This window comes from Muntiacus reevesi, chromosome 22 (assembly GCF_963930625.1).
Source record: "Muntiacus reevesi chromosome 22, mMunRee1.1, whole genome shotgun sequence".
Classification (NCBI taxonomy): Eukaryota; Metazoa; Chordata; class Mammalia; order Artiodactyla; family Cervidae; genus Muntiacus; species Muntiacus reevesi.
The window spans coordinates 30805277-30822696 of record NC_089270.1 but is presented as its reverse complement, the minus strand read 5'-3'; the positions used below and the strand labels follow the sequence as shown (position 1 = coordinate 30822696).

General features: G+C 34.0%; 1 protein-coding gene across 2 annotated transcripts in view; it reads right to left on the bottom strand.

Moving 5' to 3' along the window:
• Positions 1-17420, bottom strand: part of LOC136152674 (UDP-glucuronosyltransferase 2C1-like) — a 45741-nt gene that overhangs the window by 17004 nt on the left and 11317 nt on the right. The window contains exons 2-3 of one of the 2 annotated variants that reach the window (XM_065913999.1): positions 13686-13834; positions 12004-12135 (exon numbers count right to left, since the gene is read on the bottom strand). In XM_065913999.1, coding sequence (XP_065770071.1) covers positions 12004-12135; positions 13686-13834 — 281 coding nt within the window. The remainder of the gene's footprint in view (positions 1-12003; positions 12136-13685; positions 13835-17420) is intronic. The other variant, XM_065914000.1, reaches the window with a different exon arrangement.

Genomic DNA, 17420 nt, shown 5'->3' with positions numbered 1-17420 from the left:
GCTGGGAGGGGTTGGGAGCAGGAGGAGAAGGGGACGACAGAGGATGAGATGGCTGGGTGGCATCACCGACTCGATGGGCATGAGTTTGAGTAGACTCTGGGTGTTGGTGATGGACAGAGAGGCTTGGTGTGCTGTGATTCATGGGGTTGCAAAGAATCGGACATGACTGAGCGGCTGAATTGAACTGAACTGAACTGAAGCTTTTTGAATTTTTAGATTCATGATCTCTTTCATTAAAATATTTCATGTGATTATTTCTTTAATATCCTTTTTACCCATTTCTCTTTTTCTATAAGTACCACAATTTTTTGATCATTCATAGGGTGGTGTCCCACTCTTATTTTAGGTCTCATTTTTCTTCATTTGTTTTTCTTTCTAGTCCTCCAATTTGATAATTTCAATTATCCTTTCTTCAAGTTTGCAGATACTTCTGCATGGTCATGTCTGATTTGGAACCACTGATGTGAATTTTTCATTTTAATTATTGCAATTTTTAACTCCAGAATTTTTAATTCTTTTAATTTCCCCCTTTATCAGTATTTTACTTCATTTCTACTTCATTTCCTTCTCTTTATTGTTCTCTTTCTTTAGCTCTCTGTGCATCTTTAAGACAGTGATTTTAAAGACTTTTTCCAATAATTGCAAAATCCAATCTTCCTCAGGAATAGTTTCTCTCAATTAATTTTGTTCCTTTGATTGAAACATATTTTATTTATTTTTTTGTCTTGCTGTATTTGTTGAAAACTGTACTTTGATTTTTATAATGTACTAATTCCAGAAGTCAGATTCACCCTTCTTCTTAGTGTCTGATTTTTTTTGTTGTTGTTGAAGAATTTATCTTTTCCAGGAATCAGGCTATGGTTAAAGCCTTAGAATTTTAAGGATTTTTCAGGACTTTTATGAACCTGATTCTTTCCCTGGATATGAACACAGCTTTTTAGATTTTGCTGTATGTGAGTTTTTTTTTAAATAGCTTAATTCTTTAAGGTCTGATTCTCAAATTAAGAAAAAAAGGGACACAATTTTAAAAAATAGTGCTGGTTGTTTTTTTTTTTTTTTTAATTTCTTCAAATAAGCTGGACTTTACTTATTTATTTAATTTTTTGGCTATACTTTGAGGCACACAGGATCTTAGTTCCCAACCAGGGATGTAACTCATACTTCCTGATATAAACTGCCAGGGAAATTTCCAGGAAGAAATCTTTACAATAACAATAATCTCAACTTTTGACTGGTGATTGTGTGCTAGACAATGTGGTAAGTACTTTCATATGTTTTTCTTTTTATTCTCCATAACAAGCCTATGAGGGAGGCATTATTTGCACATTTTATATATGAGAAAAACTTCATACTAGAGTTTATCTAATTTTCTTGAGCCAGGGTTGAAACATGATCTGTATGACTCTAAGCCCATAAGCTTAACTCAGTGAGCAAGTAAGTCTTTTGAATCTGAATGCTGTCGTTTGTCCTGTTTTTTTTTTTTTTTTTTTTTGATAGGCTTGTTCTGATTTTTCATGGATCACAATAGTCCCCTCCTATGTATGAACTCAACATCTAAAACAACCATTTATGCTCTAAGTACTAACAAGTTTAAGCCTTTACTTTCGGAAAGCATTCACCATTTGAAAGACAGTACTAATAAGTGGACCTGAATAACTGAATCTTCTTAACTGAATCTTCTTAAATGTGTCAAAATTCTCCAAATATCCCACTCACTGTATTAATCTCTAGATTTATGTTTATTCTAATTATACTTTATCATAAAGGTTAAAACATATAAGCTTCTGATAAGGGATTTAAAATAATTGTGGCCATTATGTGGGACTACAACTCAGTGATCAAGGGCACTAATCAGCAATAAAGAACCCCAATATGTGGAGAATAAGGTCTTTATTGCCCATTATGGTGCCACTAAATTATACCAAGTACAAAGGCATGCTGACAGCCAGCAGGTTGGATAATGGAGGTTTTGAAGCTGGTGCTGTGTTAAAGGGCTGAAATGGCCAAATTAACTACAATTTACCAGTTTGGCTTTACCCTGCAAGCTGCAAGTACTCAGAGTTCCAATATGGTTACTTCAGACAGCTTCATTTAAAAAAAAAAATTATTGGAGTATAGTTGATTTAAAATATTGTGTTAGTTTCACATGTACAGCAAGGTGATTCAGTTATACATGTACATATATCCACCTTTATTAGATTTTTTCCTATATAATTCATTACAGAGTATTGAGTAGAGTTCCCCATGCTCTACAGTAATTCTTATCTATTTTATATAAAGTATTGTGTACATGTCAATTCCAGTCTCCCAGTTTATCCCCCCATCCCTCTGATAATCATAAGGTTGTTTTCTGTATCTATAACTCTATTTCAGTTTTGCAAATATGTTCATTTGTACCGATTCCACATATAAGTGATATCAAATGCTCTTGGTCTTTCTCTGTCTGACTAATTTCATTCAGTATGACAATCTCTATGTACATTCACATTTGTGCAAATGGCATTATTTCGTTCCTTTCTATGAGTATTCCCCCATTCCTTTGTTGATTGACATTTAGTTTGAATTCATGTCCTGACTATTGTAAACTGTGTTGATATTGAACACTGTGGTGCATGTATCTTTCTGAATTATGGTTTTATCCAGATATAAGCCCAAGCATGGGATTCTTGGATCATTTGGTAGCTCTATTTTTAGTTTTTTAAGGGACCTCCATACTGCTCACCAAAGTGGCTGTACCAGTTTACATTATCACCAATATTGTAAGAGGGTTCCCCATTCTCCTCACCCTCTCCAGCATTTACTGTATGAAGATTTTTTTTTCATTTATTTTTATTAGTTGGAGGCTAATTGCTTTACAATATTGTAGTGGTTTTTGCCACACATTGACGTGAATCAGCCATGGATTTACATGTGTTCCCCAACCCGATCCCCCCTCCCACCTCCCTCCCCATCCCATCCCTTTGGTTCTTCCCCGTGCACCAGCCCTGAACACTTGTCTCATGCATCCAGCCTGGGCTGGTGATCTGTTTCACCCTTGATAGTATACTTGTTTCAAAGCTATTCTCTCAGAACATCCCACCCTCGCCTTCTCCCACAGAGTCCAAAAGTCTGTTCTGTACATCTGTGCCTCTTTTTCTCTTTTGCATATTGGGTTATTGTTACCATCTTTTTAAATTCCATATATATGCATTAGTATACTGTACTGGTGTTTTTCTTTCTGGCTTACTTGACGCTGTATAATGGGCTCCAGTTTCATCCATCTTATTAGAACTGATTCAAACGAATTCTTTTTAATGACTGAGTAATATTCCATGGTGTATATGTACCACAGCTTCCTTATCCATTCATCTGCTAATGGGCATCCAGGTTGTTTCCACGTCCTGGCAATTATAACCAGTGCTGCGATGAACATTGGGGTGCATGTGTCTCTTTCAGATCTGGTTTCCTTGGTGTGCATGCCCAGGAGTGGGATTGCTGGGTCATATGGCAGTTCTATTTCCAGTTTTTTAAGGACTCTCCACACTGTTCTCCATAGTGACTGTACTAGTTTGCATTCCCACCAACAGTGTAAGAGGGTTCCCTTTTCTTCACAACCTCTCCAGCATTTATTGCTTGTAGACTTTTGGATAGCAGTCATCCTGACTGGCGTGTAATGGTACCATGTTGTGGTTTTGATTTGCATTTCTCTGATAATGAGTGATGTTGAACATCTTTTCATGTGTTTGTTAGCCATCTGTATGTCTTCTTTGGAGAAATGTCTGTTTAGTTCTTTGGCCCATTTTTTGATTGGGTCATTTATTTTTCTGGAATTGAGTTGCAGGAATTGCTTGTATATTTTTGAGATTAATCCTTTGTCTGTTGCTTCGTTTGCTATTATTTTCTCCCATTCTAAGGGCTGTCTTTTCACCTTTTCACATCTTTTCACCTTTTCACATCTTTTCATTTACTGTATGAAGATTTTTTGATGATGGTCATTCTCTTCAATGTGTGATGATACCCCATTATGGTTTTGATTTATATTTCTCTGATAAATAGTGATGTTGTCCTAATTTTCATGTGTTTGTTGGCCATCTTATGTCTCCTTGAGAGAAATATCTAGTTAGATCTCCCACCATTTAAAAAATTTTAAAGATATATTGAGCTGCATAAGCTGGTTGTATATTTTAGAGATTAATTCCTTCATTTGTAATTTTTTTCCCCAATTCTTATGGTTGTCTCCATTTGGTTTATGGTTTCCTTTGCTTACAAAAGCTTTTAAGTTTAATTAGGCCCCTTGTTTGTTTTTATTTTTATTTCTATTACTCTAAGTGGTGGATCAAAAAGATCTCATTGAGATTTATGTCAGAGAGTGTTGTGCCTATTTTTTCCTCTAAGAGTTTTATAGTATTTGGTGTTACATTTAGATCTTTAATCCATTTTGAGTTCATTTTTGTGTATAGTGTTAGGGAGTATTCTAATTTTATTCCTTTAAATGCAGCTATACAGTTTTCGAGCACCATTTATTGAGGACACTGTCTTTTTTCCACTGTATATTCTTGTCTCCTTTGTCATAGATTAATTGGCCATAGGTGTGTGAGTTTATTTCTGGAGTTTCTTTCCTGTTTTATTGATCTGTATTTCTAGTTTTTGTGCCAGTACCGTATTGTCTTTATTACTGTAGCTTTGTAGTACCATCTGAAATTGGGGAGCCTGACTCCTCCTATTCCATTTTTCTTTCTGAAGATCACTTTGGCTATTTGGGGGGGTTTGTGTCTCAATACAAATTGCACATTTTTCTGTTTGTTCTAATTCTATGAAAAATGCTATTGGTAATTTGATAGGGATTGTACTAAATCTGTAGATTGTTTTGGGTAGTATAGTCATTTTCACAATATTGATTCTTCTAAACCAGGAATATATTATATCTCTCCACCTTTTTGTGTTTTCTTTGACTTCTTTCATCAATATCTCATAGTTTTCTGAGTATAGGTCTTTTGCCTCCTTTGTTAGGTTTACTCATAGGTATATTTTATTTTTGATATTATAGTAAATAAGATTGTTTTCTTAATTTCTCTTTCTGGTCTTTGTTGTTAAGTGCGTAGGAGTGCAAAAGATTTCTGTGTGTTGATTTTGTATCCTGCAACTTTACCAACTGCATTCTTGAGCTCTCGCAGTTTTCTGGTAACATATTTAGAATTTTCAGTGTATAGTATCATGTCATCTACAAACAGTGAGAGCATTATTTCTTCTTTTCTGATTTGAATTTTTATTTTTATTTTTTTCACTCTAATTGCCATGGTTACTACCTCCTAAATGAACTTCTATGGATAGTAGAAAAGTTGAGGTGACAACTATAAATAAGAAAACCTTAAATGATAAAGCTACCTAGTAAGGAAAACACATAGTAAAGACAGGATAATATCACACAAAAATATGATATTGAAACCAACAACTGTGACAAGTGGAGATTACAGATATAGGATATTGGAAATGCATTTTTGAAATGATATTTGAAATGAAATGATATTTGAAAGTAAAAGAGCAACAACTTAAAACAACCTTATCTATATGTGAAGGTGAAAGTCGTTCAATCATGTCTGACTCTTTGTGACCCCAAGGGTGTAGTTCATAGAGTTCTCTAGGCCAGAATACTAGAGTGGGTAACCTTTCCCTTCTCCAGGGGATCTTCCCAACCCAGGGATTGAACCCAGGTCTCCCACACTGCAAGTGGATTTTTCATCAGCTGAGGCACAAGGGAAATCAAGAATGCTGGAGTTGGCAGCCTATCCCTTCTCCAGCAGATCTTCTAGACCCAAGAATAGAATAGGTATCTCCTGCACTGCAGGCAGACTCTTTACTAGTTAAGCTATCAGGGAAGACCCTTGTATATATATAGACTGCTATATCAATATCTTATGGGGAATGCAAAGCAGAATCTACAATAGATTCACACATAAAAGAGAAAAAGCAATCAAAGCACAAAGCAAAATATTGTCATCCAGCCACAACAGAAGATGCGAAAAAAGGAAGGGAAGAAAAAAACCTGTGGAAACAAACTCCAAACAATTAAGAAAATGGCAACAGGAGCACAAACATATCAATAATTACCTTACATGCAAATGGATTAAGTACTCTAACCAAAAATATAGCCTGATAATTGATAAAGAATACCAGACTCATATATGCTGCCTACAAGATACCTACTTTAGACTTAGGGACACATACAGATTGAAAGTGAGGAGATGGAAAAAGATATTCCATGAAAATGGAAAGTAAAAGAAAATTGAGGTAGTAATACTTATATCACAGAAAACCGACTTTAAGATAAGGATTGCTACAAGAGAGAAGGAAGGACATTACATAATGATCAAGGGAATCAATCTAAGAAGAATATATAACAGCTTTTAAAGTACATGCACCCAACATAGGAGAGTCTCACTATATAAGACAAATGCTAACAGCCATAAAAAGGGAACTCAAGAGCAACACAATAATAGTGGGGGCACTTACACCAATGGGCAGATCTTCCAGACAGAAAATCAATAAGAAAACACAAATCTTAAATGACACATTAGATCAAATAGATTTAACTGATATTTATAAGACATTCCATCTGAAAGCAGCAGAATACAGTTTTCTTCTCAAGTGCACACAGAACATTCTCCAGGATAAATCACATGTTGGGTAACAAAGCAAATTTTGGTAAATTTAAGAAAACTGAAATTGTATCAAACATCTTTTTCTGATCATAACAACATGAGTTTAGAAACCAGGGGAAAAATGGGGGGGGGGGGAGGACTAAAATAACACAAACACATGGAGGCTAAACAGTGTTACTAAACAACCAGTGGATCACTGAAGAAATAAAATAAGAAATTAAAAAATAAATCTAAAGACAAGTGGCAACAAAAATGCAATATCCAAAACATATGGGACACAGCAAAAGCAGTTCTAAGAAGAGAAATTTTTAATAATACAATCTTAAGTAATAAGAAAAAAATTAAAATAAATAACATATCCTTACAGCTGAGGCAGCTAGAGAAAGAATACACAAAGCCAAAGTTAGTAGAATGAAAGAAGTCATAATGATCAAAGGAGTAATAGATGAAATAGAAGCAAAGAAAACAGTTGCAAAGATCAATGAAACTAAAATCTGGTTCTTTGAGAAATAAACAAAATTCACAAAATTTCAGCCAAATCAATCAAGCAACAAAGGGAAAAGGCTCAAATCAATAAAATGAGGAATAAAAAGGAAGTTACAGTGCACAATAAAGAAATACAAAGGATCATAAGGGACTGCTAGAAGCAACTGTATGCCATTAAAAGACAACCTGGAAGAAATGGACTAATTCTTAGAAAAGTACAGTCTCCTAAAACTGAACTGGGAAGAAACAGAAAATAAAAACAAACCAACCACAAGTACTAAGATTGAAACTGTGATTTAAAATGTTCCAACAAACAAATGACCAGAACCTGATAGCTTTATAGGCAAACTTTGTCAAAATTTAGATAATTGACACCTATTTTCCTGAAACTCTTTCAAAAAATTGCAGAGGGAGGAATATTCTGAAGCTCATTATATGAGGCCACCATCACCGTGATTCAAAAAACAGAGATATCACAAAAAAAGAATATCACAAAAAAGATATCACAAAAAAAGGCCAATATCACTGATGAACATAGATGCAAAAATCTTCAACAAAACACTAGCAAACTGAATCCGCCAAGGCATAAAAAGGATCATACAGAGATGCAAGGATTGTCCACTATATACAAATCAATCCATGTGATACACCACATTAACAGTTGGTAAAGAATCTTTCAGTCAATAAAGAATCTGCCTGCAATGCAGGAGACCCGGGTTCAATTTCTGGATCAGGAAGATCCCTTGGAGAAGGAAATGGCAACCCACTGGAGCATTCTTGCCTGAAGAATCCCACGGACAGAAAAGCCTGGCAAGCTACAGTCCTTGGGGTTATGGGAGTCAGACATGACTTAATGAATAAACCACCACCACCACCAACACATTAACAAACTGAAGAGTAAAACCATATCATCATCTTAACTGATGTAGAAAAATCTTTTGACAAAATTCAACACCCATTTATAATAAAAACTGTAGAATGTGGGCATAGAGAAATGCTACCTCAGCATAATAAAGACCATATTCAAGAAACCTAGGTCTTCCCTGATAGCTCAGTTGGCAAAAAATCCACCTGTGATGGAAGACCCCCAGTTCCATTCTTGGGTTGGGAAGATCCTCTGAAGGGATAGGCTATCCACTTCAGTGTTCTGGCCTAGAGAATTCCATGGACTATACCCATGGGATCACAAAGATTCAGACATGACTGAGTGACTTTCACGTTCATGACAAACCCATAGCAAACATTACTCTCCATGACTAAAACTAAAAGCACTTCTTCTAAGACCAGGAACAAGACAAGGATGTTCCCTCTCACTATTTTTATTCAACATAGTTTTGGAGAGACAGTATTTGGTTTTTCCAACCCTTCAGTGATGCCACTCTTACGCATTGTATTTTAATGCAATTGAAAGTTCAATATTTTTATGATGATGCCTTTTAGGTTAAATTTTTAAAGGGGTATTACTTTTACAAAGCAATTTTTGAAAATAATTTGGATATAAGTATAAGAATTGTCATAATTTTTTGAAACTTAAATGCATTGTAAAGGTCTATTTTAAATAAAATTAGGGGAAAAGTGTCAGTTATAACCTAGAATGGTATCAAGTAAAAAGTATATAGCTGGAACATTATAAAGTATACTTATAAATCTTTTACTATATTATTAAAGTTTTAACTATTTAAGAATCATTATTGATTAGTGACCACATATGATAAGCCCATACCAAACATTATTCTCAATGGTGAAAAACTGAAAGCATTCCCCCTAAGATGAGGAACAAGACAAGGGTGTCCACTCTCATCACTATTATTCAACATAGTTTTGGAAGTCCTAGCTCCAACAATCAGAGAAGAAGAAGAAGAGAAGAGAATCCAGATTGGAAAAGAAGAAATAAAGCTCTCACTGTTGCAGATGACATGAAAATATACATAGAAAACCCTAAAGGTACTATCAGAAAATTACTAAAACTAATCAGCAAATTTAGCAAAGTCTCAGGATACAAAATCAATACACAGAAAACACTTACATCCCTATATACTAGCAATGAAAAATCAGAAAAAGATATTAAGGAATCAATCCCATTCACCATTGCAACAAAAATAATTAAATATCTAGGAATAGACCTACCTAAGAAGACAAGAGAACTGCACACAGAAAATTATAAGACACTGATGAAAGAAAGCAAAGATGATATAAACAGATGGAGAGATAGTCCATACTCCTGGATAGGAAGAATCAATACTGTGAAAATGACTATATGACCAAATGCAATCTACAGATTCAATGTAATCCTTATCAAATTACCAGTGGCATTTTTCACAGAACTAGAACAAAACAATTCACAATTCATATGGAAACACAAAAGACCCCAAATACCCAAAGCAGTCTTGAGAAAGAAGAATGGAGCTGGAGGAATCAAGCTTCCTGATTTCAGATTATACTACAAAGTTACAGTCATCAAGACAGGATGGTACTGGCACAAAAACAGAAATATATACCAATAGAATAAGATAGAAAGCCCAGAAATAAACCCATGCACCTATGGGTACCTTATTTTTGACAAAAGAAGCAAGAATATACAATGGGGCAAAGGCAGTCTCTTCAATAACTGTTGCTGGGAAAATTGGACAGCTACAGAGAATGAATTTAGAACAATTCTTAACCCCATACACAAAGATAAACTCAAAATGTATTAAATAGTTAAAAGTAAGACCAAAAACTATAAGACTCTAAGAGGAAAACACAGGCAGAGCACTCAATGACATAAATCAAAGCAAGATCCTCTATGACCCACCCTCTAGAGTAATGGAAATAAAAACAAAAGTAGACAAGTGGGACCTGATTAAGCTTAAAAGCTTTTGCACAGCAGAGTAGCTTTAAACAAGGTGAAAAGACAGTCCTCAGAATGGGAGAAAATTATAGCAAATGATACAACTGACAGAGGATCAATTCCCAGAATATACAAGCAGATCATGCAATTCAATACCAAAAGACAAACAACTCAATGAAAAAGTGGGGGGAAGACCTAAACTGACATTTCTCCAAAGACATATAGATGGCTAACGAACACATGAAAAGATGCTCAACATCACTCATTATTAGAGAAATGCAAATCAAAACTACAATGAGATATCACCTCACATCAATCAGAATGGCTATCATCAAAATGTGTACAAACAATAAATGCTGGAGAGAGTGTGGAGGAAAGGGTAACATTTTGCACTGTTGGTGGGAATGTAAATTGATAAAGCCACTATGCAAGACAGTATGGAGATTCTTTTAAAAACTAGGAATAAAACCACCATATGACCCGGCAATCTCATTCTTAGGCATATACCCTGAGGAAACCCAAACTGAAAAAGACACATGTATCCAAATATTCATTGCAAAACTATTTACAATCGCTAGAACATGGAAGAAACCTAGATGTTCAATGACAGATGAATGGATAAATAAATTGTGCTATATATACACAATGGAATATTACTCAGTGATAAAAAGGAACTCATTTGAGTCAGATCTAATGAGGTGGATGAAACTAGAGCCTATTATACATGAAGTAAATCAGAGAGAGAAAGATAAATATTGTATATTAATGTGTATATATGGAATCTAGAAACATGGTATCAAAAAATTTATCTGCAGGGCAGCAATGGAGAAACAGACATAAAGAACAGACTTATGGACATGGGGAGGGGAGACCAGAGGGTGAGATATATGGAGAGAGTAACATGGAAACTTACATTACCACATGCAAAATAGATGAAGTGAAGAACTGAAGTGAAAGTTGCTCAGTTGTGTCTGACTCTTTGAGACCCCATGGATATAGTCGATGGAATTCTCTAGGCCAGAATACTGGAGTGGGTGGCCTTTCCCTTCTCCAGGGAATCTTCCCAACCCAGAGATCATACCCAGGTCTCCTGCACTGCAGGGGGATTCTTTATGAGCTGAGCCACAAGGGAAGCCCAAGAATACTTGAGTGGGTAGCCTATCCCTTCTCCAGAGGATATTCCAGACCCAGGAATCCAACTGGGGTCTCCTGCCTTGCAGGCAGATTCTTAACCAGGTAAGCTATCAGGGAAGGCTGTAAAATCGATAGCCAGTGGGAATTTGCTGTATGTCTTACTGAACTCAAGCGGGGGTCTGTATCAACCAGAGAAGTACGATGGGGAGGGACATGGGAGGGAGGTTCAAGAGGGAAGCAACATATGTATACCTATGGCTGGTTCATGTGGAAATTTAACAGAAAACAACAAAATTCTGTAAAGCAATTATCCTTCGATTAAAAAATCAATAGATTAAAAAAAAAGAATCATTATTTAGAATTGCTATTTAGGATCAGTTTAGGATTCATTTTCTAGGATTATTAGAAGACTCTTTATTTAGGATTATTTTTAGAATCTAACAACAAGGGCTCACAATATTAAAAAGTAATAATCATAAGGAAATATAGTCCCAAGACATTCTGTGAATCAAGCCTATTATTTTCTTTATCTTTTCCTGTATTCTCTGTCATGTCATTTGTAACTTATTTATATGCTTCAGATTTAAAGAAAATATAAGAACAGCAAAAAAAAAAAAAAAAATTAAATTACATGGATGCCTTAAAACCCATGCACAAAGCTGACTGATTATTTAACAATAGCAAAGGATTAAGTTTTAGCTCCTTATTTAAGGAAAACACTGCAATAGATTTTCCTGTGAATAATGCCAGTTTTAAAGCAAGGCAGCAATCAAATCTCCCCTTTTAACGTTTATACTTTTTCTTTAGAGTTCACGTAAATTGACATTACCAATATCAATAGCCTTTCCTATGTCTTAAAAGTATACTTTTATAGAGGTTTTAAAATAACTGTCCCTGAAAAAAATTTTACCTGACCTTTTGTGGAATCTGGGCAAGGGCTGATGCAATTATATTAGACTTTTCTTCTGAGAGGTTTTTGATCATTGACCCCAGAGTAAAGACCACAACTCCATCTTTTCCAGAGCTTTGAACAAACTCTTCGAATTCCTATGAAGAAAACAGTCTTTGTAATATAAAAGCTTATAGTTATAATAGATGTCACACTTTTTTCAACATGTCTAAATTATTAGGACAATTCTGTATTTTCACATGTTAATGATTTCACTGTATCATAGATGACCTGAAATCACTTGTTATTAGACAAGTTAAAATTTCTTTTTACTAAAGACTCATTTAGTAAAACATATTTCAGGTATGTGTGTCTCTGGGCATGCATGTTTGTGTTTATAAATTATTGACTGCCTGTTATCTTCTGCCACTTGCTGAACTCTTTACATGTATCATTTAGCTTAGGCATACGGTAACTTTATGAGATATATATACATTTACATACCTCAGTAATGTTAAGTAATTTGTCCAAGCCTACATAGCAGTGGGTGGCAGAGCAAATTTCTACCTTTAAGCTAAATATTTCTGGTGCTGCCCTTTATATTTAGCCTTAGACGCTGATAAGATTATCTTTCATTTTTCTGCTGAATCATGGTCAGCACAGTGACACGATTTTGGTATATTTACTTTTCCCTGTTTTCTAACTTTCGATTTTCTTTTATTTTGGCTATATTTGATTTTTATATAAGCTTCCACAAACACAATCTGGAATGAAGTAGCCAAGTAACTCCTGACCAGACAAGTAATGCAGAAATACCTATAAAACATACTCTGAGGATTATAGGAATATAGTAGAAATATATAATTTTGAGTTAAAAATAAAAACTGCATATTCAATCATACTGAAATAAAAAGAAATCCTTTCATTCTGTATGTAAATATTAGTAAAACTAAGTTAATTAAATAAGACAAGAAAAACTATGTGAGACATAAAATGGAAAGCCAGGTAAGAGATTTAGTTTCAGGTATTTCTCACATGGTTATGGAGGCTGGCAAGTTTAATGTGTAGAACAGCCCATTAGGCTGGAGACTCAGAGAAGAGTCACTACTGTAATTCAAGTCTGAAGGCTACCTACTGGCAGAATTCAGTCTTTTGTTGTATTCACATCTTCAACTAATAGGATGAGGCTTATCCACATAATGAAGAGTAATTTGTTTACTCAAGGTTCACATATTTAAAAGTTAATGTCATCTGAAAATAGCCTCTCAGTAACTTCCAGAAAAATGCTTGACTAAATAGCTGAGTACCTAGCTAGGGAAGTTAATACATAAAGTTACCCATTGTACTATATTTACAGATGATTTGACTTAAAATATAATGTTATCTTTAAGTTTATTTTCAATTATAGCATGGTATTCTTGAGATACTGGAAAATATTTTAGAATTTATATAAAATAGATTTTCATGAATAGTGAATGAACTTTGAACAAGAAAAAAATAATATTGAGAACTACTTCAATCAGATAATAATACATAATCCAAAATAAAGATATTCACTTCCTGACTGTAGTGTATAGTCTAAGAAAATAATGACCATTAAACTCTATTCTGTATTCTCAGTTTGTAGGTCAAATCTTAATAATAATTAACTAGAAATCATTTAAGAGACAAATACTCCTATAGGAAAATTATAAGCATGTTTAATTACCTTAGGTAGGGGCTTTGCAGGCTTGCAGTGCAGTCCTCCAACAAATTCAGTATTAGGTAAATAAGGCTGAGGAAATTCAAAATCCCAGTTACTTCGAAACAACCACATGTCAGCTTTCCCCATAATCTCACATATTGTGGTAGGTTTTCCTGAAAAAAAAATAATGAAGGATAATAGAGGGAAAACAATCTGATATGGTAAATGGGAGATATTTCTCCACCTAATTTTCTAAGTAAATTCTTGAAGACCAACACTGAGCCTTTGCAACCCAGCTTATATATCAATTGGCCTTTTACCCTGAAGAGGACACAATAGTCAGAATATGAATAAGAAAACAGATAATTATGGAGCAAAACCAAAAGCCTGTTACTTTCTCTCTGTCAATGGAATCTTCTTGAGCTAAGCCTGAACCCACTCATGTGCTTCTAGTAAGTACAAGAAACTTAGGCAGTGATCCTCAGCCTTCTGTGGTAGAGTCACACCTTCTGGAATTCCAGTTTATTTCATCCTCGTTGCCCCCAAAGTCTCTGACTATGTTGAAAATCAACTTGTGTTTTATCCTTCTTTTTCCTACTGTTTTCAAGTGTGCTATCACAACAAATTACATCCTGAATATTTTTAGTACAATTCTTAAAGTGATTGCTTTCTTTGCTATGGTAATGCTATCTTATTTTACAAGATTCCATCCTCTTTGGTAAAGATACTGCATTGCACAATAATCTGGTGGTGAAATATTTGCTATTTTGACATATTTAGTTAACAAACAGCACAAAAGGGTTCCTTTGAACTGAATTGGAAACAAAGTGAATATTTACAGAATAAGAACTCAAATTAGTGACCCTGAATTGAATCATCTTCCTTAGTTTCATCTCTGAATTCTATGCATCTACTGCTGTATACCGAACCTCATCCAGAATTTTGGTGTCCTTTTGAAACGTGCTCTGTGTCACCGATAGGAGGAAACCAAAGCTATCTGGTTTCTCACTACACGGCTTTTTGAACATTCTTCTTGGTGTTCTAACTGTGCTAAGGTTTTCATTAGAAAAATATAAGGGATTTTGAACTCCTAGGAAGGTCTATCTTCATAACAGATCAAGGTAAATCTCAGTAAATGAAGGGTTGACTCTGGTGATTACAACATCGTTTCATACTCAACAAATATCTATGAAAATGTGTGCACACTTTAGGTTGTTTGTTTTTTTAATTTTCTCTAAGTTTTGAGTTAAAATATATTAAAATGAACTGTTAACTGGCCTATTTCTGTCTGGTAGAAAATATCATTTCCCAAATTATGATTTTTTGCCCTATAGGATTTTTTTGGGCCATTTTTGTGTCTAACCTAGTGCTCTTATCCTAAAATTCCTTTATCCCCCAAGAGATTTATAAATAGTTTCTCAATTTTTTGAAATGAATGCTATCTTTCTGGTTTATTCATTAATTATTTGAATATATCTATGACATGTTTAAATGAAAAGTTTTATAAATTATGAGTTATACTTTTAAAATTTGTAAAGTATACTTGGAATGCATTGTATAATGATGATTTTAAATTCTGAGTAGCCAAATTGCATCTATATCTTGTAGCATTTTAACATATATAAGTAAAAGAAATGCATTTCTTCTATTTACCAATTATTTAATTCTTCTCCTCAGATTATTGATATATTCCACCAAAGAATACTCTAAGTTGCTAAGAACTATGGAAGAATTAGGGATAGAGTAATACTCTAACACTAGAAAAGATTTTCCTAAACTGTCAGTCTGCTGGGACCAGAAGTAAACCAGCTCAATCCAGTTGTAGATCAATCAAGGATTAAACCATGACTCAGAAAATGTCACCTTGATGGGATTTTATATTATCTTTCTCAGTATTACCTCTTGTAGCTTGAACTCTGAACATGAATGTGTGATGGTTTCTGCCCTTATTTTATAGGGCCAAGTCTACAGATATAAGCACCTGTTTCTGTCACAAAATGCCCAGAAGTTTCAGTATAACATGTCAACACTGATTAGGTCATATGCTTTTTTGAACATATTACATATTGCCAAGTGGCATAGTTCACTGGAAGCAGTCATGTTGCTTCAGAGTTGTTGAATAATTTCCCAGAAGAAATATTGAATAGATACCCAAAAAAGGAAAAAGGAAGTGGGTATATAAAATAAGAGATCACAACTACAATTTTTTTAAGTTGTGGGGAATAAACACAATTTTTAGTAATGATAGGATATTAAAGATACATCTGTTAAAATTAGTAACAAGGAAAATAATTTAAAAAATTCATATGAAAATGAAAAAGTTCCAAATAGACAAATCAATCCTGAGAAAGAAAAACAAAGCTGGAGATATCACATAATCTGATTTTAAAGAATATTGTAAAGCTATAGTAAACAAAATGATACAGCTAAAAGGAGTCACTTAGTCCACTGGAGCAGAAGTAAAAACCCCAAAATAAATTCATGCATACATATTCAACTAATATTTCAAAAGGGTGTCAAAAATATTCAACGAAAGAAGATAGTCTTTTAAATAATTCTTGCTGAAAAAATGGATATTCACATACAAAGGAGAAAAACTAGACCCTGATCTTACTCCACTACAAATTTATATTAAAATGAATTAAAGACTTAAATATAAGACCTAAAACCATAAAATTCCTCAAGGAAAATAAATGGGAAATAGTCCTTGACACTCATCATGGCAGTGAATTTAAAATGTAACACCTAAACTATAAGCAACAAAATTAAATGAAAATTAAAATGAAAAATAAAAGATGAAAAGTGGAGCTGCTTCCAATTAGAAAGTTCTGCACACTGCACAGAAAAAGAAATGATCAACAAAATAAGAAGGCAGCCAATGAAAATAGAGAAAATATTTGCAAACCATATGCCTGTGTAGGTGTTACCACCTAAAATATACAAAGAACTCAACAATTTAATAGCACAAAATCAAATAATTAAATTTTTAAAAAGTTAGCTGAGGAACTGGGTAAACATTTATTGGAAGAAAATATTCAGATAGTCAACAAGAATCTGAAATGGTGCTCAACATTACTAGTGACCAAGAAAATTCAAAGCAAAACTACAAGGAATTAACATCTCATACCTGTTATGATGGCTATCATCAAAATGATAAGAGACAATGCTGGTGAGGAGGTAGTGAAAATAGACAACTTTACACTATTAGTGCAAATGTAAATCAGTACAGCCAATAAGGAAAATGTTATGGAGGTTCCTCAAAATTTAAAAATAAATTGATTTTATCATATGATCCAGAAATTCCACTTACGGGTAGGAAATAGAAAAAAATAAAATTTAAAAAAAAGCAAAAACAGATCATTGAACTCTTAAGATCATTGCTGCACTATTTAGCAAAAATTATGGAAACAATTTAAGTGTTTATAAATACACGAATGGATAAAGAAAATATCGTTACAGATAGAGTGGAATATTATTAAATCACGAAAAACAAGGAAAATTTGCCACTTGCCTCAACATGGATGGACCTTGAGGATATCATGTTAAGTGAAGTAGGACAGGGAAATATATCACTTATATGTGGAATCTAAAAGAAAACAAAACTAAAACTAAAACAAACTATAGACACTGAGAAACTTGGTGGTTGCCAGATACTAGGGTTGTGGCATGGTCACAACAGGTAGTGGTCAAATGGTACAAAGTTCCAGTTCTAAAGTAAGTAATCTAGAGGTGCAATTTACAGCATGGAGACTATAGTTA